A 26,074-nucleotide genomic window follows, 5' to 3' on the forward strand; every position below is an offset into this window, starting at 1 on the left:
CCCCGGCGCCAGAGCCAAGGCCGCGGAGGAGGCTCCGGAATCGCCCCTTGCTGATCCCCAAGGATCCAGTGGGCCCTGATAAACACCCCGCCCGGCCGGATACGGGAAGGACAAGTTCAAACGCAGGGTGCAGAGCCTTGGGCGGGTCCGGCAAGTAGACCCTGTCCACCACCCACGCCCCGCCAGCCGCGCGCGCGCCCGCTGTGGACCCGACCGGGTTACTGCGCCTGCGCGCTCCGGGTCCTGCCCCCCCCCCCCCCCCCACCCAAGACGCTTTCCGAGGCCTAGTGCCCAGTGCGCTGTCGCTTAGCAACGCACAAGTCACTGTCGCGGTTCTCCGCGCGCCCCTTCCTGGCAGGGCTTAGTCCCTGGTCTTCCCGTGAGGCTCCTCATGGAGCCCATGGAGGGAAAGAAGGATAAGCAGCAGTAAGTGCTGGGCTTTGTTTTTCTATTTCCCCTTCCGAAAAATGTTTTCCTACTTCGGGGGAGGGTTAAGTGAGATCCGATGGTCTTCGGGCCATCGGGGCTTTTCCTCTGCCAATCCCCTTCCTACCTCTCATTTCTAGTATGGAGGGCAATAACACTTTTAAAAACGCACTGTTTACTGGGCACCTACTATGTATCAGGCACTTTACATGCATAGCTTGGCCTAAAATTCTTAACGTCATCTTGAATCACCCACTACTTCCCACACCCCACATGAAATTTATTAGCAAATTCTGTAGGCTTTACCTTTAAAATATATCCAGGATCCACCACGATTCATCACTTCCACCGTCATTACCACCCTGGCCCAAGGACCAGCGTCTCTTACCTGCATCCTGCAGAAGTCTTTGCTGCGCCCCTCGCCCCTCTGCAGCCTCCTCAATGCAGTCTTCTGAGTGGTCATTTTACAACGGAAAGTTAGATCACTGTTCTCCCTTGGCCATTGCAGAGGAAAAGCTAAGGCTCCTACAGCGGCCAATGGGGCCCACACAATGTGCGCCTTTGCCTTACTTGGCCTTGTCTGCTCCTTGCCTCCCTCTCCTCCAGCACTGAGGCCTCCCTGCGCCATCTGCAGTGATTTTCAAAGTGTGGCCCCCAGAACAGCATCAGCATCACCTGGGCGCTTATTTGAAATGCAGTTCTCAGGGGCTCCCCTCCACAGGCATACCAAATCAGAAACTCTAGAAGAAGGGCATGATAATTGAGTTTTAACAAGACCTCCAGGTGATTCTGATGTACCCTAAATTTTGAGAACTATTAAATCAAGCAGCTTGTTACAGCTTGTTATGGTGTGGAGCCAGGGGTATGTGCTACCAAACCTGTATTTTTGTCACTAAAACAGTGGTTCTCAAATTTTAACATGCATGAGAATCACCTAGAGAGCTGGTTGAAACAGTTTCCTGGGAACCTGCCCCAGAGATTATGATTTAGTAGGTTGGGAATGGGACCTGTGAATATGTATTTCTGACAAGCTGACAACTGATGCCAGGGCTGCTACTCCAAGAACTACGCTTGGAGAAGCACCGTCCTGAGGTCAGGTGCTTCTGCTTCCAAGCTTTGGCATTTACACTTCCCTCTGCTGGAATGTGCTTCCTTAGATATCCACTTAGCTCTCTCCCCTCTTTCCTGTCTTTTTTCAGTTGCCACCTTCATAACTGAGCCTCCACCTTATCTAAAAATGCCACCTACCTCCCATATACATGCACTTCTTTCCCCTATTCCCTGCTTTAATTTTGTCCTTAGTACTTAACACCATCTAACAAACTATATATTTTACTTTTTATCTCTCAACTGCCTTACCCCACTAGAATGTAGGCTCTGTTTCTTTTGTTACTCCTCTATCCTCAGTGCCTCAAACAGCAGTGGACACATAGCTCAATAAATATTTATTGAAAGAATGAATTATTTAATGTTATTCTCAGATGTCTCACAATAGCTATTATTGTCCTTATCGTGCAAAGGATTGGAAACCGAGGCTCAGATAGTAAATGGCAGAGCTGGGATTCCAACCCAGGTCTGACTTATTTCAGAGCCCATTAGTATTTTTAACTGTGCTTTCCTTCTAGTAAGAGATTACTACAGAACCCTATATTTCACATTTATGAGTCAATCTGTAGCCACTCACACCACAGATCCTTCATCACATGAATGCATCAGTATGTGAACAGATAGCTGCGGTCCTTTCCTTAAGGCCTGATTCTAGTACAAATTTATTGTTGGGTTACAACTATGAGAAGCAGATGGAAAAAACTGATGCCAGAAGTCTACAGTGATAAATCAATTAAGGCCTTTAAATAAATTCATCTCTGGAAAGATAACAGAAAAACCTCCAAAGTAATTTACACTTTACCAGTAATCATTTTTTTCCAAATCCTTTGCAGAGAGCAACTTTTGCGGGGATGCAGAGAACTGAAATCCAAGGGTACTGAATGTTGTGTGTGTTTTGGATGAGGGTTGGGTGTGTACAGCTAACACACAGCCAGAGTGAAAAACTAGTCCAGCAGATTCACCAGGAATGTGTAAATAGTATAATGGCAATCTGTGTACCTGCAACAATCAGGACACTTGTCCGGATGTTGGGTACATAATGATGAATGAAACCCGATCGTCACCTTAATGGAACTTATTGGCTTGTACAGGATTATTTGTAGTGCTTACTAGAACACATAAACAAAGAGTAGGTACATAAATGATAAATCATAGTTTGTGTTATGAAAGAAATGAACAAAGTACTAAAACAGAGAATACATGGAGTGGGGAGGGGGAAATCTAGGAAAAGTTTCTGAGGAGATGACTTCAGCTGAGACCTGAATGGTAATGAGCCAGCTGTTCAGGGAGCTGGGGAAGAGCAGATGCCCTGAGGGGAGAGGAGACTGGTGTGTTCCAGGAACTGCAAGTAGGCAGGCTGGCTGGAGAAGGGAAGGGAGAGAGGCTTGAGTGGCTGAAGAGATTAGCTGGAGCAGAGTCACGCAGGGCCTCAGAACTGCAATAAGGAGGAAGCGTTTTATCGTAAACGCAGTGGAAAGCCACTGGAGGCTTTTAATTGAAAACAATGACATGGGGTAGAAGAGAGGGACCTGCTTTGGTTTGAAGTAAGGTAGGGCCATGGACAAGGCTAAACAGAACTAATCACTTTCTCTATAAGTTTCGAATCTTATTCACTCACCTTCCATGGGTCAGGGCTTTGATTTTTTTAAATTTCTATGTAAAATATTCAAATATTCAAATATTTTGTTCTTACCTTTTCAAATTCAAATATTCAAATATTTTGTTCTTACCTTTACTTTTCAAGTATGAAAAATTTTAAAATACTCCTATTACTCCTTATTTAAAAGGAGAAAAAATTTATAACTATTCCTTTTAAAATGTTTTTTAACATTTAAAAATTTCAATAATTTTTATTTTTGTTCCAGGGTAGTTATTAGAAGCAAAAAATGATGAAATTGAATTAGCTGTTCTGATGTCTGCACAGTGGTCTTTTCCTGAAAAGATAAATAATAGTGCTCATTTGGTAGCTTTTATAAGTTTGCCAGGTGAGCCTTTAAAATTAAATAGTTATCCTTGTCCAGATAGCTAAATTTACTAGGTAACTAAGTTTCAAAGAAGATGAGTTAAGATTAGCATGTAACTTAGGCACATGAAAAAATACTGTAAACATAATTTGTAAGAATGATCAAATCACTACTCTTTCTTAACTCCAAGCAAATGAATCTGTACACTACATTGGTATATGGTAATAAATAATCACTATTAACACAAATCTCTTTATCTTTTATATAATTTCGAATGAGAGGATACCCTCCCAAATTTTAATTGCACCAGCCCCTAATAGTTATTAATAAAGCCTAAATTGTCTTGATACTTGAAATATATTTAAATCTAATTTTATGTAATTATGACTCAGCACTGAAATGCTCATTGGATAAATGATATACTATTTAATTCTGTTTTTCAGACAGCATAAAATAGAAGATGCTGGTATACTGTATGTAACTGAAAAAAAAGAAGCGAAACATGAAAAAAAGCCTGGAAAAAGTATTCAACATTCAAAACCATGTGCTGGGAGAGGACATGTATATTATGCTAAATTCATTAACACAAATGTAAGAACATGCAATGAACCAGTTCCCTACATAGATCCCAAAAACGAGCCAGAAGATCAGGTTGGATTGATGTTCATTATTTACAAATATAGATTTAGATTCAGAAGTGTTTTGCAGGATAATTTTGTCACAGACTACTTAAAGGATATGACAGATCTCAGACTAATATTTTTTATGATCCAATAGTTAAAAGCAGTCAGCTGGAACTATCCTCGCTGATAATTTTGCATACAAACTATATATATAGGGAAAGAATCCAAATAATTGTTTTTCTAGATCGGGTCAGATTATAGTCACTCAGCGGTGCTTGCGGGGAGGAGGGGTTATTGAAGAAATCTCTAATATTGTATTTGTGACAGATAATATAAAAATTTCCCATGATACTCAGTAATTCAGATACTTTCTATAAAATAGCTACCATTTATTGAAAGTGTATGAAGTGCTAGGAATGAGCTAAGCGTTTTGTATAAGTTATATCCTTTAATCTACACAACTTCTAGGAGGTATTATTGGAAATAGTTTAGATGATAACATGCTCTAATATAGTAAATTAACATACCTGAGATTACATAGTAAGCAAATGTCACAGTCATGTTTCTGATCCAGGACTGTTGGTTTAGACAAATCACACTTTTATTCACTATCATATTAAATATATTCCATGCTTTTTCTTAGAATCAGGTTCATTGAGGTATAATTTATTGTATTAATTTCCTATGTTGCTGTTACAAATTACCACAAACTTAAACACTGGCTTAAAGCAACACAAATTTATTCTCAACAGTTCTGAAGCTCAAAAGTACATTATCAGTCTCATTGTCTATTGGGAGAGCTGGTTCCTTCAGGAGGCTCTAAGGAAGAATCCATTTCCTTGCCTTTTCCGCCTTCTAGAGGTTGCCTGCCTTGGCTCATGGCCCCTTCTTCAAAGCCAGCAACATACTATCTTCAAATCTATGACTGACTTCCCTGCCTCCTTCTTCTAAGGACCCTTGTTATTATATTGGGGTCGTCAGAAGAAGAGAATCTGGGATAATCTCTCTTTATCAAGATCCTTAACTTAATCACAGCTGCAAAGTCCCTTTTGCCATGTAAGGTTAGATGTAGTTGTGATTTAACTCAACATTTAAATGGAGATTGCTTTTTGTGAGCTCTCTTTACACTGATAACATCAACTGTTCTTGTCACAAAACAGCACACCACGGCCCTGTGTGTGAATGTGAGATCTTTTGGGGGCAGAAATTCCTGTAGTCAAATATGCTTTAATATCATGTAGTAAACCCTTACAAGGGCAGTTTTAAGGCTTTTTTGTTTTATAAACAAATAATTATTGAGGATTTAAAAGATATTGATAGAACATGCCTCTGGGGGAAATAAATGTGGTACAGAAATCCAGGTTAGTGAAGTCCTCATAATTCTTACAAAAGTTAATGAATGACTCTCCTGAGCTCTAGTTCAAGGCCAAGTTTAAACCAAACTGTTAACCCATCCTGAACCCCATAAGGAAAAGAAGCTGGTTTGAGAAGAGAATTATGAAACATAAAGAAATTTAAAAATAAATCTAATTTTCTCTTGTTCCTACTTTGTAGGTGTCTTGAAAAAAATAAATGTACAGAAGTGTTAGTAGCTGCTCTATCAACAAGACTGGGTGATAGCAGCAGTAGAATCTTTGTTTATTAGTGCTCAAAGCTCCATGAGTCAAAGGCCTTAAATAGGTGGTGAAAGTGGGTCTGAAATGAAGTAAGAGGATAGGTAAGAGAGGTTCACAGTGGCTGAACAAGGAGGGCTGAACAAGGAGGTACAAAGACCAAAGATGCATCACAGAGCTAAGTGTTCACATTGGGCGTGGAGCGAAAGGAATGGTCATATTTAAACAAAACTAAACCACCCCCTCCAACAACAACAAAAAACCCTTAAATATACTCATTTCCAAGTACCCAAGGAGTAATAAAGAATGCTCATTTCACATATTTGTAACTTTGTTCTTTTATTTAAGATGACAGTTTTCTTTTTAAAGGTTAGCTTGGTTTAAAAAAATTAACTGGCTTATAGTAATACTGACTTTAAAATAAGAGTAAAGAAAATAAAGTTGCCTAAATATTTCAATTGACATATATCTGTTGTCTTATGTATTTTGCTAAGATAATGTCTTTAGAATACCAGATTGGTCAGTTTTATTTATTTACAAGATTTTTAAATGAAATAATCAATTATACAGTTCTACACAGGGACATAAAATTAGTGGTGCTAGAAGAAGTAAAAAGGAGCTTTAGCTCAGTTATTTCCAATGAAAACTAATTTGGTTGTCTTTGTGTTTTTAAATATTGGTAAATATTGATATTTCAAAAAAGATTATACTGGGTCAGTATTTTCCAAAATGTATTTTTTTGGAGCACTAGCCCTTGCCTATGTGCTCAATAAAATAAAGTTCCGAAGTCAGATATGTTTTGGAAAACCTGTATTTTTATACACCCTCCTCAGAGCTTCACAATTCACATTAGTAGATAAAGGTTCTTGAGAAATCCTGTGGTAAACTTGTTTAACTCAGAATTTGTCACATTTCTTTAACTATGGAAACCTCTTTTATATAACACCTGTTAATATGCTGCAGAACCAGTGTTCCACAGAACACAGTGCAGGAGTAACTGTTATTGTGAATTGTTATTGTGAATTGCTTAAAAAGAGGTATTTTTCAGCATTCTTTCTGGTCCACAACAAAACAGAGAGGAACGTAGATACAGTGTAACTCTAGTGTTTGCTATAACACAACAAATGTTTTAAAGCCACTGAGCTCTACTAAAACAATATGATCCTCCATGTGTAAGGTGTTGTCATAAGTTCACATTTCCCTAGGAATCCATCAAGTATAATTTGATGTCCACAGATCACCACACCACCACGAGCAGCAGCAGCCCTCTTGGCCAGGGTGCCATAGAGCTTGGCACACCACCTCTTATATTCTCTTAACTGGTTCCTCCAGGATACCCCACTTACTTTTTACTACATTTCCCCTAGGATTCTCCCTTAGTTTCCCAAAGAATGGAAGTAAGTGATGTTTACTGATGCATTTCTGAAGGCAAAGGGCTGACAGAAGTATAACATAGAGAGTGCCTCACGGTGGTTTCCAAATGTGGCTAAGGGGCCCACAGCACAATGGCTCTTAGGCCTTCCAGCAGCCGGGGTTATAGGGAGCCTTGTCGTCAGGAATCACCAGGCACCTCCCTACCATGGAGCCCCAGTGACGGTCATCCTGCGGCAGGAAAAGAGACAGGCTTTGGGCTGGAAGGGAGGACTTCATCCTCTCTCTGGGTGCAAAGTTTCGGGAACAACTCTTTCTGTAGGCAAAACCCCCTCTACAATCTGCAAGATGTGATCTGACCCCCAAAACCTAGGCAAAGCAATAACATAGAGGACCTTTCCCGGTTTGGTTTATTTAATCATAAATAATTCCACATGCACCTCTCAATCCAATGTAAGTGATGGTACACAGAGCAGTACATTTTTATTCTTAGTCTTTCTCTTCGGTGTGAGGTGAAGGAAAAAAAATAAGCCTCTGCCTTTACCTTTTGTCTTATAATCTCTCTGCACAAATGCTTGGACCAAAAAGGCATGCACATGTGCCTGGGTGCGTACACACTCTCTTCCAGGAAGGAACCAGACTTTTCAGGCATAGGGCAGACTATCCAGAAATAGAAAAGATAAACACAACAGTTTTTGAAACTGTAGGATTTCATTCTCCTGAAGTGAAGATTCATCCAATTGACAACACTAATCAGAACACTCACCAACTATGAGGGTCTTGAAGTCATCAATCACACTTAAGGAAAAACTGCTCATTATTTCCTTTATACGTATTTGTGAAACCGAAGAGACCATTTTAGTAAAATTCTAAACTCAAGTCTTCTTGAAAGGTGAATTATCTCTGCTTTAAGGTAGCTTTTGCACTACACTCTTGTTTAAGAAAAAAATTGAAGTCTGCCAGACATCGTGGTTCACTTATTCCAGAGTCACTTCTCCAGTAACTTGGATGTTAGCAAAATAAGTTTCAGATCAACAAAAGAAGATATAAAGAGTACGCCTTAAAACCTTGTCACAGAGGATTTCTCGGGATATTTACTTAGAGCCTCTTTATTTTTATTTTTGAAGTAAGTTAAATAAATTTGTGTTTATCTGGCTTTGCCCTCCACAGCAGATTTCCTATAGCAATGTAGCACGGAAATTAGAGGCGTGCACAGACAAATGACGGACTGAATTGAGGCGGCTCTGCTACCTGTTAGTGATATACCTTGGGGAAGTTACTTTATCTCCCAGCAGTTTTCTCATCTGTACAGTGGGTGTACCCACCTCATAGAATTGTGATGAGAATAAGCGAGAAAAGGCCTAGACCTTGCAACGTAATAAGCACCGTGGTAATCACGGAGTTAGGAAGAGCTGCAAGAAGCAGGCACTCTGACAACAGTAAGACGTGACTATTTTGAGCCAGAGAGTGAGAAGACACCATCTGTGTAGTGATATGTTCTAGAATTCCTAGGATCTACATCAAGTAGATGTAATTCACCTTTAAGTCCATTCTGAAAAATGAGGCATTGGCTGATCTTTCCTACTCTCCAAAATTCCCCACTTCCTACATTTCTTTGATTTCTGCAAACATCCATTTTTACCCCTGGTTACAGGTTGTCATTGGCCTAGAAACTGGCCCTCATTTCCAGTTGCAAAGTGAGTTCGGACTCTGTCTTCATCTGTGCAGGGCTTAGGGCTCTCTTTGGTTCATGTCCACCCCATCTTTTTCAGTTTGAAGATAACTTCCCTTAATGAAGAACCTAAAGTTGAATAGCTCTGACTTTCAGCTCTAAGCAGGGTACTCTTCTCCAAATTCTAAGCCTTTCCTTGATTTCGTGCTACAACAGAATTTTTCCCCACAGAACACCCTATTTCTGCTGTTTGGTATATTTCATGAATCTCTTCTAAGCTTCTTGACAGTCTCCTGACAAGCTGACTCCATTAAAGTGTTCCTCCTTTGAATCTGATTTTGTGCACCACTTGTACACACACCTGTCTCCTTGAAAACTAAGCTCATTTGAAAGCTAACTGCCTATGTAGCCACACAAGTTTCTTTAGATGCCTCCTTCTTTTTATATCAATGTAGCTTCAATTGTATTTTCAGAATTTCACTTATTAGAATCTCATATTTATCCACCTTGAATCATATTTTAAAGTCTCTGACAATGCAATCATAGTTGATCTTTTAAAAGGCTGATCTCTTCCCTAAAGCCCCAGGTAGGTGTTGAAACATACCCAAGGTTACTTTCATTCTCTAATATCCAAGGACTCTGAGGTGTCAAGTTCCCTTTTCCCAAGGTTCTCTTCTACCTGATCAACCAGATTAAAAAAAATTCTTTTAGTCAGTACTAAGTTGAGTAACAATTCACCTCACTGCTTTCTGAACTTCTAAGAGATCAAACGTGCTAATGAAGAATCTTCATTTCCTGCATACTTAGTTCAGGTTTTATTATCAGAAATTCAGTAACATTGGAGATACTTCTGCTTAGAACAATGTTTCTCAAACTGAATCATTAGTGAGTTATAAATCAATGTGGACTGCAGCCAGCCTTATGAGATGAAATAGAAAAGTAATATAATAGAAAAATAGCCAAGTGCACTGAGTGTAGTAAGAATAAGTATTGTTTTGTGAAACCTCTAGTTTTATGTATATGTATGCAGTGGGTGCTCTTGCATGACATAAAATGTATTTCATGGTGTGGGTCATGGACTAAAAACTTTGAAAACCACCATCTTAGATGATAATACATTATTTGTATTGCCCTAATGAAAAGTATAGACTATAAGTTTTAGATTAAATCATGTTTACTATATACATATGCATACGTGTGTACATATGCATATTTATATATATATAAATGGTAGTACAAAACATAGAAACATAACTATTTTGTTGATTTTTACCACTCCATCTGTTGATAGAAGGTAGTTTAAGAAATTAGCAGCTGTATTTTAGCTACAATTATATGACAATGCATTTTTAGGTGCCTCTCAGGAAATACAGTCTTTGTGAAAATATATTTATTCCTAGATTGCAGAACTCTATTTTAGTACTAGAAAGTCCAATAACTTGCTGAATCAAATTACTGAGCATCAAACACATGAAAATGAAAATGTCCTACAATATCCAATTTTGTGTTTCCATTTTTTTTTTCCATGAAGGGTGACTGGTGGTCACATGGTAAAGGACTGGAAAATCCCTTCCAACCACCTTATGACACTAAGAGCACCCAGAGGAGTGACTTTAAAAAACCAACATGTCCATTTGTTTCTCCAGTCAAATACAGCAAGTTGCTAAAGCCTTCTTATGGAATAGGTAAGGTTAGCAGTTCTCCACTGTCTCAGGTTACTGCTATCAAATTAAGATGTATTAGATGTGCTTGCACCTCCTGGGAAAATTAGTCCTCTACAGGAGTTGAAAATACACATGCAGCAAGTACAGCTCTTGACAAGTTTGTTCCTTATCCCTTCCTAGTGGATAACTTAGCTCCAAATATGTTTAATACAGCAAAATAAAAATTGTAATGATCATTGATAACACCAGCTTCCAAGTCAGAAATTTAGTAGCATTCTGCTCATTATTGCCAGCAAACTTTAAAAATTATAACTGTTAGGCAACACTATAGGGCAGTATTTTTCAAAGTGCGCATTGAGGGGCACTGGTTTTTTTGGGATTTTTTTTTTCTGAATTTTTGAATTTTATTTTATTTATTTTTTTATACAGCAGGTTCTTATTAGTTATCTCTTTTATACATATTAGTGTATACATGTCAATCCCAATCTCCCAGTTCATCCCACCACCACCACCACCAACCCCCAACCCCGCTTTCCCCCCTTGGTGTCCATATGTTTCTTCTCTACATCTCTGTCTCTATTTCTGCCCTGCAAACTGGTTCATCTGTGCCATTTTTCTAGGTTCCACATATATGTGTTAATATATAGTATTTGTTTTTCTTTTTCTGACTTACTTCACTCTGTATGACAGTCTCTAGGTCCATCCACGTCTCTACAAATGACCCAATTTCGTTCCCTTTTATGGCTGAGTAATATTCCATTGTAGGTATGTACCACATCTTCTTTATCCATTCGTCTGTCGATGGGCATTTAGGTTGCTTCCATGACCTGGCTATTGTAAATAGTGCTGCAATGAACATTGGGGTACATGTGTCTTTTTGAATTATGGTTTTCTCTGGGTATATGCCCAGTAGTGGGATTGCTAGGTCATATGCAAATTCAATTTTAGTTTTTTAAGGAACCTCCATACTGTTCTCCACAGTGGCTGTATCAATTTACATTCCCACCAACAGTGCAAGAGTGTTCCCTTTTCTCCACACCCTCTCCAGCATTTGTTGTTTGTAGATTTTCTGATGAGGAGCACTAGTTTTTATGATGTTTATAGCTACTGCTCAAAACACAGGGGAAGTCAAATAAGTTTTGGAAAAACTGAATTTATAAAGTTAAACAGTTTTGTTTTGTTTTGTTTTTTTTTACTACAGAACTCTTAAAACCCTTATTCTAAGCATAAGCATAATGAATTTCCAAGAAGAGGAATAAAGAATGCTATGTTTTCCCAATATTGACAACTTTACCTTTTTTCAGATCATCTCACATGACTGGTATCCCACAAAACATAATTTAGGAAATACTGTTCTATACAGTATTCATACATTTTGAGATCTAAAATTTGTTTTACCTGACAATGTCATTATAATAATCTAAGTCTTTCACATTTATTCAAGTTTTATCTGTTTCTTAACCCAGTACTACTCATCTCTACTGCAGGAGTAGAATTTTTAGCAGGTCTTAAAGAAGTGCAGGATCAAGTCCAAACAAAAATGTATTTATTGAATACCCGCTCTGTTCTCACCCCATACAAAAGTTCACAAGATAAACATCAAATTTTCTGAACACGACAGTAGGCAGCGAAGGATTACTTTTAGACGTCAACAGTCCCTCAGTTTTAGCCTTCTGGCCTCTGTGATTGGCCAGTCTAATTAAGGATACAAAGGGCAGCTAGATTGAAGGTCAGGATATTAGAAAATGGTCATATTTAACATGATTTCCACCTCAAGGGTGGTAGTTAATAGGGAGGGCCTACTATTAGATAGTCTATAACAATGGCGTCTCTTTTAGCAAGGTAATAAAGTTTCCAATTCTGATTCAAGATGGTAGACTGAGCACAAACATCTAAATCCCCTGCCTCCCAAGACCCTATTGAATGATAGCAAAGCAGTCAACCCATAAAGGACCCATAAAGGTGAAAAGAATGGAAGGAAGAGCTTTCTGGATTTTGAGAAGGAATGGAAGACTGTTGATGGATAAAAAAGAGCACAGAAGCAATAGCCTAGGATATACAGAAGGAGATGCAGTGAAGAAGAGCCAATCTGCCTGAAACAAAACAAAACAAAACAAAACAAAAGTATCTGAAGGCTCAGTCAGCAGACAAAGCATCACAGAAACGGGGGAGGGGAGAATCAGAGGGTTATTTGAAAGTCTGTCTCTTAAATAACTGCTCCAGTCATGAGCACTCTACCCTCTCCCAACATTAAGACTGCTAGAGCCCATTGTCTCAGCTAGATGTCAACTACCACACTAGTTACTTTAGTATTTCAAACTGGTCTCCTATCCTATTCTTAATTTATGAATGGACAACCAAAGATTAGAATTATGCCAAATTATATATTTTTTAGGTCTGGAGGATAAAATCAAGGAAATATCACAGAGCATAAAATAACAACAACAACAAAACCTTAGAAAATATGAGAGAATAAAAGCAAAATGGAGAACCAGTCTTGGAGGTCCAACTTTTCTGGAGCTCCAGAAAAGAGTAAAAATGAAGGCGAGATAATTATATCCACACATAACATTTATTAAGCATATACTGTTTGCCAGGTACTTTATGGAACTTTCTAAATGTTTACTCATTCAATTCTCACACCAACCCTGTGGCATATAATAGTATAGTAATACTATTAATACTCTCATTTTTCAGATGAGAAAGCAAGCACAGAGTTTAAATAATTTGCCCAAGGCTACACAGCAAATAATTGGTGTTTGAACTTAGTCTGACTCTAGTACCTGTAAATATAACCAGTACTCTACACAGCCTCTAGAAAGATAATAAGAAGATAGTTTGCCAACATAAAGAAGAGCCATTGAAAGGGTCTACTGAGTGTATCTAAGTATGAAGGGAAAAAAGATACACACCTATACATCATTATGAAATTGCAAAACAATAATTATAAAGAGAAGATTCCAGAAGTTTCCATTAAAAGAAAACTAAGTCACCACCTAAGGAATAAGTATATGGAATCAAGCAACACGGATGGAAGAGCACAATGGAGTTAATGTCTTCAAAGTTTTCATGGGGGTGGGGTGGGGGACTTCCCTGGTGGCGCAGTGGTTGAGAGTCTGCCTGCCAACGCAGGGGACACGGGTTCGAGCCCTGGTCCGGGAGGATCCCACATGCCGCGGCGCAACGAAGCCCGTGCGCCACAACTACTGAGCCTGTGCTCTAGAGCCCGCGAGCCACAACTGCTGGGGCCCGTGCGCCTAGAACCCGTGCTCCGCAACAAGAGAGGCCACTGCAATGAGAGGCCCGCGCCCCGCAACGGGGAGGGGCCCCCGCTCGCCGCAACTGGAGAGAGCCCAAGCGCAGCAACAAAGACCTGACACAGCCAAAAATAAAAAAATAAAAAAGTTCTCAGGGGAAATCATTTTTAACCTAGAAAAGAGGATTTATTTGACATGTACACTAGAACCTTTTTTTTCCCCAAGTGGCACTGGGCATTGGACCCACTGAGAAAGAAATGTAGTCCTAGCACAACATTTGGCTCTTAAGTGAACAAAATTCATGTAATTGTATTGTAAGTGCTATTTAGTAGTTAACTTTTAGCATCATTCTATAGACACAATATGGAAAATTTAAATATGGTTACAGATCAGAATTATGTTATCAGCTGTAAGAAGAAAAATAAATATACAGTTGACAGAAGATGGGAAGTAGAAGAGGAGAAGGGTGCTAATATCACTATTTAACATATGAGTCCTCAAGAGAGACTACCCAAAATAGATGAAACACGGAATAGAAGATTAAGGCTGAAGTCAAAGGAATTAATACAAGTACCAATTTCTCTCTCCAGCCCTGGCTTCTTTCCTGAGCTTCAAGCCTGCATATCCAACCAACTACTTAACATCTCTTCCTGGATAACTAATCTCCTTTTCAAGCTTAACATGGCTAGAATAGAACATTTCATTTCTCCCATCCAAACCTATCCCCCCCATCTCAATTAATGTCATTTCTATTCCCCCAGATGCTCAAGTTTTGATACCTAGAAGTCATTCTAAAACTCCCTACCCTCTACAGCCAATCCATCTTGACACCTCTATCTCCAAATTCTATCCCAAATTATCTTACCAATATAGTGAAGCCACTACTATCCTGCTTCCTTTCTTCCTCCTCCATAATGTTTTCCACACCATCGTCAGACGGATCTTTTAAAAACATGAATGACATCACTCTTCCCCTTTGGAGGCTCTAGCTACTTCTCACTGTTTGTAGAGTAAATTTCAAATTCTTTGCCATGGCCTACATGGTCCTATTTGACCTGCCAAATCTACCTAACTCTCCTATTGCTCCTGATAGCTTGGTATGGGGATTTAGAGAAGGGGCACATAACTCAGACCAAGGAGGTAGAGAATACTCTCTGAAAGTCATGCTTGTTTCAGAACCAGTTTATGCCTGTGTACTTGTTACTGTATTTCTATAACTTAATTACATATTATAAATTAAAATCTGAGTAAGAAAAAAAGCAGTTGTTTCTATAAAATATTCAAAGTTGAATACTTTACAAAGACTTGCTAAAAGGTTAATCACTAACTTTAAAAATGCTAATTAAGCATGGGTAAAATAACTATAAAAGAAGAGCTAGAGTGAATTTTTTAAATCTTGAAAGACGCTGTACTCATTTTCCTTCAGATGCATCCTTAAGTTTCCATTCTGTGTTAAAGAAACGGAAAATAAAAAGGATACATTAGGGGTGTGGTTTGTGCAAGAAATACAAAGTGGAATTCCAACCAACAGACACTCCTCAAAGAAAATGCCTTTGCATTTCAATAAAATTTTGGTGAATGAACTGGTTAAAGGAAAATAAGTATGGTTTACATAATTTTCTATGATTCTTTGCCTTAACTGACTTTTTTGTTAACTAACCAGTCAGGTCTCAGCACTTTATCATAAGGAGCAGTTGTTTCTTCTCTAGTTCAATAAGGGATGTGGTGGAAGATGAGACAGAGAGATAGGCTTTGTTCTAGGATGATCAGGCACGGCACGGCCATTTCATAAGGGAACAACCATAATCAGTGTCTGTAGGTCTGTCAATTTTCCCTTAGAGGAATCCTCCAAGCCTCTGCCTGGAGTAGGGGACAGAAAATCTGGGAGTCTCTCAAACAATCTTCAGTTTACAGCTTCAACTTGTACCACTTCCCATGCTCCCTGCCTCAGAAGCTTCTGATGCCTCCAATTCCCCAGCCTCACTGGAAGGCTGTGGCATGAATTGGCTTGATTTTCAGCCCCCCTCCTCCTCCACAAGCCCTTAGCTTCCAGTTTACTGGGCTCTACTCAACTCAATTGCCACTTATCCATCTGCTTTCCAGCTTCCAAATTTGTTAATATCTTTGCTCACATTTAGTTCTCTTTTTTCCTTAAGGCTTTAAGCCCTTTTAATTTCTTTACTATCATTGTACTATCTTCTTCCTCTCTCTCTCTGTTCTTTTACTGGTATTTCTCATTGCCAAAATCATTATTATATTCCAGGTCCTACCACTATGCCCAGACTCAACAAATATTTACTGATTAGTTTAATGATAATTACATATTATTCAACAGATTAAAGTCATAATGTAATTTTAACTAATATTCACACCACAATATAAACCTGCAATTTATTCATATTTTAGATGGTGTTTGGATACTAGATGAGAATGATATTTAAAAGAAAATATTTTATGTAACATTTAAAAATATGTATATAAACTAGTCTGTATATGCCAGATTTTTAATGTATATATATGTGTGTGTATATACATATATGCATATAGACAGAAAATATATAAACATGCATTAATAGCAAAAGTCATCTCATAGTCATTCTGTTCCATCAGCCTGCTTAATTACGCCTGGTTTTTGGCATTTCAGCAATGTCATCTTGTACTGATAATGAAAGTGCCCTTTATGTCTTGTACCACCACACAATTTCCTGGCTGCCATCCGTGGTCATTTCAACAAACGGCTATGCTCCATCCTATCTGAGTTCCTGTAAGAATGAGTGTTCACTTTTGGTTTTATACAATAAAACTTTATGAATTGGAAAAGCTGATCTAATTGGTAAGGGAGGTGTTTCATACTTAAATAAAACTTTGGCTGTTTATCAATTACTTGATATTTTAACATTCTTTAAAATTGTGAATTCAGATACGGTGCTAAAAATATTTTTCTAAAATAGGTTTTAGTTTGTGTTGCTTCTTTTGCATCAAGGTATAACATAACGATGATTTCTTGCTACAGTTGTATTCAAGTTTCTCTTTTTCACTGTATTGTGAAAATCTGTACTGTTATTTTTACATTAATAATCCTTTTATGTAAGATGAAAATAAATACTACTTAGAAGAATGGGGTTTCTAATAGAAAAATAATACTGATGAATGTTTTTTAAGTAGATACAAATGAAAAGTTAAGAAAATTTCTCAAAGCAAAAGCTGCTAAATTCGCATCAATATGAGGAGCAAGTTGTGTGTTTGAATAAATCCTGGCTTTGTTGATAAAATATAGATGGCTAGACACCAACTTGTTTGGTGTATCCTTGTTTGGAAAATTCCTATTTTAATTAGAAGTTTCCAAGAAACAGAGAGTGGATTTCAAACATTCTTCATAGACTTTGGCTTACTTTTTGTAAGCCTCATCTAACAAGGCTTCTTTTAAGTAATTATTTTGGGTCCGATTTGAATTCTTAAGTAGAGTAACCACTAAGAACTTGAATATCTTCTTTGATGTTTTCCCACTTAGATGATCTTCACTATTGTGGGCTTCTTTAAAAATCACATATATTTGCATAAATGAACATGGTAGTTATGTCTACTTTTAATAGGTATAATGTCTGGGTAAGGAACTTCTTTCTATAATAGTTTAGATTACCTTTCTTGCCCCTTTATTAGTCCCCATGAAGATTTTTTTTAAGTTACTATTTTCAAGATTCTGGGAGGTTCTAGATCACTATATAAAAGATGATTCATTTTAATTGATTTAATTGACTTCCTTCTGAAGTCTTTCTGTTTGTTATCTGCATAAAGAGTCACTCCAACATTTAGTTGCTTAAAACAACAATCATTTTATTTGCTCATGATTCTGCAGTCTGGGCTGGGCTCAGGTGGGCAGTTCTTTGGCTGTTCTTGCTGGTGGGCACTTGAGTGGCTGAATTTAGTCGGTAGGTCGTCTGGGGACTGAACTCAGCTGGGACACTGGAATGATTGGGCCTCTCCTTCTCCATTTGGTCTCTGCGTGTGGTTTCTCCAGCAGGGTAAATGGAACTGGCATAGTATTGCTTCTGCCACATCCTATTGGTTGAAGCTAATCACAAGGCCAGTGCACATTCACAAGGGGACTGTACAAGGATGCGAATACTGGGAGGCCTGATTCTTTGGGGCCACCAATGTAACACCTTACTTCAATGTCTTTAAATAGTCCTTTCCATGAGAGTTTAGGAATGGCCAACTCTTCACTTTTCTTTGTCTGAAAAGGTCTTTAAATTGCCCTCACTCTTTAATAGATGAAAGCAGAGCTGGGTATAGAATTCTAGATTCATAGTTACTTAGCTTTTACACTAGGAAGGTATTATTCCATTGTCATCTGGATTCTATTGTTATGTCAGGTCTGAAAGCAGTCCAGTTGTTAATCCTTTGACGGTAACTTGTTTCAGTAGAAGATTTTTTATGTTCTATGGGGGTCTTTGCATACAGAAAGAGTTATTTATATTTATTTATGGTTAAATTAATATTCTAGTTTTAACATTATAAATTTAAAAATATTTCTTTAAGCCCTTAATTTTTAAATATTGTATAATATTAGAATAGTAAGTTTCACTTGTTCTTTGATGTTTAATTAACTCAGCTTGAACAAATGAAATACTCCTTAACAATGACTTATTTACAAACATAGTCAATTAAATTCCATTAATATTTTAAGCTGCGTTTGTTGATTTAATTATATTCTGTTTTCCTCTTAACACTTTAAATACCTAACAAGGAAAACGTAGAACTTTGACAATCAAAACCTTCCCAAACAATTAAAAAATTCTTGTAAATCTAATAAATTAAACCTATAAATATAGTAAATACAGATATGTCAAACATTTTAATACTGTTTATAAACTTAATCATATTTCCCTAAAACTGTCAACACTAGGAAACTATTAGATCAAATTTTCTTCTGACATATTATATAACAAATTATAGATTTAATTGTATTTGCTTTATCATCTCTGCATTTAATCCCAAACCTTCCCAAAATTAAAAGACTTACTGAATATTTATTTTAGAAGAACTGCGTTGGTTGGTAGAATACTGGTTTTGAATATTAGTAAAGTATTAAATTATTTGTTTTGAAAAAAAGTTACCCTGTGACCAATCTTTATTTGTTACCCTATATGAAAAATATGCAATATACTATTTGTATTAAATCTAGTTTATGGCGAGGTATTTTTGTTATCATTACAGAGGGCTTTTAATGATGATACAGATTTTGCTCTATGCATTTCTCTCACTAAGACATCAATTTGGTAACTTAAATTCATCATACTTTAAGTTTTCCTTACAGTAGGTGAATATGCCCTGTGTTGTCCAAGGATAGGTTCCTGTGTGGGAAATTGCTGGCACTGGATTTTAAGCAGGTAGGAGGCATAAAAGTTTCTAGTTTGGGTCAGCTTCTTGTTTGCCCCAACTATTATTGCCATTAAGGGCAGCTGCCCTGTTAAACAATTGCCCTTGATTGTTTTTGACAAATGCCTTTGGGGGAAAGGCTATTTACACTAAGAGAGGCTGAGTCATCGTCTATAAAGACAAGCCCTAGGAATGGAGTTTCCAAAGAACTGCCAGCCAGGTTAAATAACAATTCTTTGAGTTCATGTTTGTGGGAAGGTCCAAAGCCAGTGGTTCTTTACAGTGGCTGCTAAGCTTCTTGCTGATTTTCACCATAAATTCAGGGCTGTTAGTTTCCAAGACTTATGCCAAGGTGGGGAGAGGGGCATGAAAACTGGGCCAAAGGCCTGCTTTTATTACAGAGATTAAGCCATTTTTCTTCAATAAATGCTTCTCAGATTGTTGCAAGCCTTTGGTTAATTTCCAAAGTTCTGAAAAAGTTGATTTTGATTATTTTTGCCAATGTTCTCATTGCTTTTATGGAGAAGCAGTTTTTTTGGAGGTTTTTACTCTGCCATTCCCACTGATGTCCTATCCCTTTTAGTTTTCATGCTACAAATATTTTTTCCCAACCTATCATCTCTGTTAACTTTGCTCGTGGTGTACAGAAATAAATTTTGATGTAATCAAGTTTATTAAGCTTTCACCTATGGTTTGTGCACTGGGTGTTTATGATGAGTTTTCCTACCCTTAGGTCACAAAAATATTCTCCTACGTTTTCTTCTCTTGGTTTTATCATTTTACCCTCCATAATTATGTATTTAACTCTACAGCCCAACTTTATGTGCAGTATTAAATAGGGAACCTATTCCATTTTTCTCCATGCAGTGAACAAGTTTTCTGGATGCCATCTACTAAACAATCTACACTTCCGTCATTAACTTGGGAGACCTCCTTAATTGTATGTTAGGGTTCCCTATATGAATAAGTCTGTCTCTGAACTCTCCGTTACATTCCTTAGGTTAATTTTCAGTCCTTGGATCATTACTAAAATGTTTTAATGATATAGATTTTTAGCTTGTCTTAATATCTGATAGGGAAATTCCTCATTCTTTGCTCTTCCTTTTCTCAGTTAAGCTCTCTATTTATGGACCTTTATTTTTCCATTTCAACGTTGGAATTTATGACATTTCTCAAAATATCCAGCTAGAATTTTGATTGGGTTGTGTTGACATTATAGATTAATTTAGGAAAAACTGTCCCCTTTACAGTAACATACTATCCCGTCCTATCTAAGGGAATGGAAAGTCTATTCAGCTCAATTTTTGCCTTTGAGCTAAAAAATTTTCTCTATAGAGGTCTTGTGAAGTCTTACTTTCTATAAACTTTATACTGTATAGTTTTATTCCTACAGGGACTGTATCTTATTTTTCCTTTTGTTTTCTAGTAGGTTATTTTTATTATAGCAAAATGCTTTTGATTTTTGTACACTTGTCTGCTTGCCTTGCTACACCCTTATTCTCATTATTGATTCTAGTGGTTTTTCTATTCAGGTAATTATATTACCTACAAATAATGACAGTTTTTTCTTTTCCTTTGCAATCATTATACTACTTTTTTCATTTTTTATAATACTCACCAGAATCTCCATTAATATGTTAAACAGTAGAGTTTTAGTTCTGAGTTATAGGTGTAATACTTATTTTTCTGTTCTTTAGTCATTGTCTTTTTAAGGAGGCAAAACGTTTTGTTATTTTCTTCCATATACCTTAGGCACCCTCCTTGATTTATTTCTATTCTTATTTGAGTTCTTCCTCTAGAAATTTTTTGAAGTGGTCTGTTTATGGGGAAACATTCTGAGGCCTTCTTTGCCTCCCAGTATTTTTTAATTTTGGCTTCATGGTTAAACAACAGTTTGGTTGGATATAAAAATTCCAGGCTTAAAGTTTTTTTCCCTTTAATATTTAAAAAACATTAATAAGTTATTATGTGTCCAATGTTGTCAAATTTGATATAAATCTGCTTCTTACTCCTTTGTAGGTAATCTACCTCTCCTCTTTGAAACACTTAGAATTTTTTCTTTGTCTCAGATGACCTTATATTTCTCTATAAAGTGTCTTACATGTGAGTTATTTCTTATCTACCATGCAAGACTGGGAGGAGAGTGAGCCAAGTGAGAGGTCTAGGGTGCAAAATGTAAGGAGGCACTCACTCCCAGGATCGTGCAAGTGCCTCCTTACATTTTGCATCCCATGAGCCTCACTTGCCTCATCCTACTCCTGGCCCTGCTACCTGTTTGGTAATCTGTGAGCCCTTTCAATCTGAGGTCTTTGGGCTTTCTTTAATTCTTATGTATTTATCACCCTTATTTCTTTAAACATTTCCTTTTCTCTGTTTCTTCTTCTAGGTTTCCTGAATTCTAGTGTTGGTATTTCTACCATCAATGTCTCTTAGCTTTTCTATTTTTATTTCTTCATCCTTTCCAGATTCCTTCTGGGAGAGTGTCTCAGTCTGGTTTTCTAGTTCATAAATCTTATTTTTATCTCATCATTTCTACTTCAACTATTATATTTTTATTTCTAATATTTTACATGATTCTTTTTTATGACCTCTTATTCTTGCTTTATATTAAGAATACCTTCTGTACCTTTGAGTATATTTGTTATGCTTATTTTATTCTTGGTACATAGGTTCTAATAACTCTGCTTCACATAGTGTATGTTTTAAATCTTATTGTCTTTCTTTTACAGTGTCTCTCTAGTTTATCTTAGGTCATATTCCCCAAGGGGAATTATCAGCCCTGTGTGGGCAAAGGCTAAAGACCAGGGTCTGGCTTGTGTACCTCTCAATGAATTTAAGGAAAGAAGATGAAGGTCAGGCTGGAGAGGGTCAGGCCTGACAAAACCAGTTTTGACCATCTCCATTTGTTGTCCCTATTTGAGACCAATGCTCTACTCAGGGCTCCACTCCTTTCCCCTTTAAACTCCTAAAAAGAGGCATCACGGAGAGAAAGCAATCTCTTGACATTTTTAATCCACCAGCACTGACAGTTGCTCGGGGACTGCTGGAGAAGGAAATGCCCAAGGGGCTGCATGCATCCATTTTCATCAGCTCCTTACCCTGGAGGGATTTCTGTGCTGCTCCAATGTTACTAAGTTGACAGCACATGGCTAGACTGTTGCTGCCAGTTTCTGCCGCCCTGAGGCAAACAGTGATCTTCCCAAAGCAATGTGGGGGAAAGTCAAGAGCAGATTTTAAAAGCTCTCCCAACCTATTCTCTACTGTCTACATCTGATCTCCCTACCCTCCAGCCCAAGCTGCCACCAACCCTTCGTGGCAGTCTACTAAACCCTTTGGTTTTCTCCCAGCATTTTGATAGTTCATCACATTCATGTTTCTCCTCTTCCATGGTTTCCCTCTTGTCAGGATGCAAAAGAGCTTGCCCCTTGCCTAACTTAGAAGTCCCTTTCTAATTTGACCCAGCATTCTAGAGACTTTATAAACATTGTCTTTAATCCTCACAGCTCTGAAAGCACATTATTATTATCCCCATTTTAGAAAGAAGAAATTGAATCTCAGTGAAGTTAAGTGATTTGTCCAAAGTGACACAGCTAGGAAATGCAGTAGAGCTGGAATTTGAAAGCATGTCTATCTTATCCCAAAGCCCATGCTTTGGATACTCCATTAACGCCACCTGATTAATGCCTAAATTTAGAGCTGCTTCATTTTATTCAAAGAGTTATCAGACTATGTTCCTGGAAACACTAACATTCTGTGAGCCAGACCATGGCGTTCACCCCAAAACTGATAGTCTTTTCCGATTTGGTGGAAAAATATAACTTATGGTCAGAATTTCTCAATGTAATAGTTGTCCACAAATTTATGTTAAATCTTTGGCACCTGCTCTCTTTTGTGTGCTAGCAAATCCTAAAAGAAAGGTAATGATTAAGTAGAAAATGAGTTTTGAGTATCTGATCTCAATTAGAAATCAAGGAAATGTTATCAATTAGCATTTTTCCCTGCTAGCTAGAAAAGATTGCCATCTCACATTATGTAATATATAAATGTTGGAATAATTATCATTCTAGTTAGTAAAATTAGTTTATATCAATGTCTGAATATTGAATTGAATTCATGAATACTTAATAAATGTGAATTTACTAACATATTTTTCCTTCTTATATATCCTCCCTAATTTTAAAGTCATGGTTTTTCAAAATTAAATTTTATTTTTTAATAGTTAATACAGGCATAACAGTACAAAATTCAAATGGTACAATAGGGGAAAGAGTGAAAGTGAATCCACCTTTCTCCACCTCTGTCCTCCAGCCAGCTAATTCTCTCCCCCTGCAACAACCACTGTTATCAGTTTCTTGTTATCACTTCATAGATATGGTAGGTGTACATATTATCTTATGTATATATTTTTCCATAAAAGGGAGAAATTTTTAATTTTTTCCTTGACAGAATTTTATGTCACTAAACTGGGTGTTACTCTGACTCCTTACATAACGTTGTGTGCTAAAAGCAAAACTAAAGTGAGTTTTTAAAATTATTAAAAATTTTAAACATAGAGAAACCAATATAATGAACCCCTATATAGCTATTACACAGATTGAAAGATTATTTAAAAGTGATTTTAAAAGAATTTAATATTCTCACAAATTTTCAGAGCCTTTGTCAATGGGAAATGAAAAGAATTGTGTGTTCAACTCTAAGTGCAGCAGCTCTGGAATCTTCCAGTTCATTTGTCAGTGCTAGCAGGGAGCAACTTATGCATAAATTTCTCAAAGCCTTTTCAGTAGTAAAAATAAGTTGACAAATAAATTGTACTTATGCTTTTCCTAATACTTTGGTTGGTATATGTGCAAGAAGCAGATTTAACAGTTGATTTTTAAAAGCCATTATTACATTAGTATTAGTTTTTAAAATTAGTAGCAATTCCACATGTGGGGCTAATTTGGTTGTTTTGATTTGGTTCTTTTCATGGAGAAAGAATGATGAATCTATTATAGTATTATTTAGATGTGTTTAGGTAACCTTTCATACTTAAAAGAATTTAGTTTCATTAATATTTTTGATAAAGCAAAAATATAAATACTGATTACATTTCCATACACAACTCTTTTATCCTGACTTCACAAAATCTCTTTTTTTCCCCTTAGTTCCACTTGCCTCTCCTGATGCATCAGCAGAACTCCAAAAGAATTTTATAGAACGCATCTCTTTTTCACATCAATATGATGCCAGGAAAACACCCAATGAGCCCATCTGGGGAAAGGTGAGTCAGTATTTAGAATCAATTACTTAATACTTTATGATGGGATAGATTTATGGTAGAAGTCTAAGCCTTTCAAGTCATAATCATATTTCTCAAAGTTGATTTAAACAAACTAACATGGTTATTAGGAGGATAAAATCTTAACCACATGTCATAGTCAAAACTAAAGAATGATGTCATAATTTTGGATCAGTCTTTGGAATTTGGTTCAAATTATTAAAATCATTCACTTAAGGTAATATCAAAGCAACTTGCTAAATTTTTTGATATGCTTATGTATGTGTGTGGCAGGGGGATGCATATAAGTTTTATAAATTGAACAGTAATGTAATAGTCAATTGCTGGATTTTTTCCCAACTACAGATGTTTCTTTTCATATTTCACCATAGCTAATAATAATAACATTTCACAACAACTATTAGTTGTTGGAAGTAATAGACGTTTGTGATGCAATCATAAATCCTTAGGTCTATGAACTGCAGTTTCTATCGTATCCATAGCAACCTGCAGAGCAAGAAATGAAATTGGATATGAATAGTCTCATACAATTCAAATGACAGAAAAATTGAGAATGGGATATAATGAGATGCCACTCCTTTGACTTTCTGTTTTTCCCTTCCTGTTCATTTTCTGGTGCACCCTTGTTCATAATTTGTTTAAATGGTTCATCAATCATTATTATGCTGCCGTCTTCAGTTTTGAACTAAGGTGACAGCCAATGAAGAGGCAGAGAAATAAGTGCCTGCTTCAATCAGGACTTGAGCTAATACATGAACTCAGGTCACAGCTGCATCTTCGAGCAACTTGTGTGCCCTGGTTAACGTCAACTTTGTTTTCCTTTCCAGCGACATGGAGTTTTTGTGCAGACAGAGATAAAACCAGGGAGGAGGCCAACAGTTCCTAAGAGAACAGAGGTATTACTGAATGCTCCAGGGTCATGCTCATCAGAACAGTCCAAAAAAACAGAGAAAGGAAACTCAGCGGAAAGCAAAATGATCTCACCCGGTCTCTGCCGACAAAATTCCCAGGAGTTGTTAGAGACTAAAACTCGCTTATCAGAAACAGACGTCAGAGAGGCAGCCAACACATGTCCCAGAAGTCTTGAGAGAAGGGAGAAGATTGCAGACGTCTTTCAAATAACTGCAGTAAATGCTCTTCTCACCAGGCATGATCCTTTAAGTCCACCAATAAAAAGTCAGGATAAATCAGGATAAACTACCTTCTTCAAATAAAAACATAGTCCTTAGAATGTAGACGATTTCAGAATCATTATACAGGCCCTCACATTTGCTTTTTCTGTTATCAATAACCTCAAAAATAACAATTTACATAAATGGGAAAATGAAAAAATGTTAATAAAATACACCAAAAATTTAAGTGTGGTCTCCAGTGAGTGATGGATATGAGACATATTTCTATGTTAGATTGTTGCTAGCCATGGCTCTAGAATCAAACTGGGGTTGGAATTTTGGCTTTACCACATATAGGCTGTGTGACTTTGGGTAAATTACTTAACCTCTCTAGAGTTCAGTTTCCTCATCTGTAAAATTAGGATAATAGTAACTTCATAAGGATATTGAGCATGAGATCATACACATTGATCAGTGATCAATGTAATCACATTATCACTATTACTATAATGAAAATTTCAATTTAAGGATAACATTCTCCTATAAGCTTGAATTCTCCTCCTTATTCTAAAACTTTGAACCCTTCTGTATACAATTAAGAGTGTAAA

At 37.1% G+C, this 26,074-nt stretch overlaps 1 protein-coding gene across 1 annotated transcript; it reads left to right on the forward strand.

Annotated features, from left to right (window-relative positions):
* The first annotated feature begins 400 nt into the window (after window positions 1-400).
* On the forward strand, window positions 401-25,550 carry CIMIP6 (ciliary microtubule inner protein 6). The gene is made up of 5 exons (XM_068565091.1): window positions 401-426; window positions 3,941-4,148; window positions 10,308-10,461; window positions 24,221-24,336; window positions 25,182-25,550. The coding sequence occupies exons 1-5, from the start codon at window positions 401-403 to the stop codon at window positions 25,548-25,550; spliced, it is 873 nt and encodes a 290-aa protein (XP_068421192.1).
* The last annotated feature ends 524 nt before the right edge of the window (window positions 25,551-26,074 follow it).

The sequence above is a fragment of the Eschrichtius robustus genome, chromosome 15 (genome assembly GCF_028021215.1).
Source record: "Eschrichtius robustus isolate mEscRob2 chromosome 15, mEscRob2.pri, whole genome shotgun sequence".
NCBI lineage: Eukaryota > Metazoa > Chordata > Mammalia > Artiodactyla > Eschrichtiidae > Eschrichtius > Eschrichtius robustus.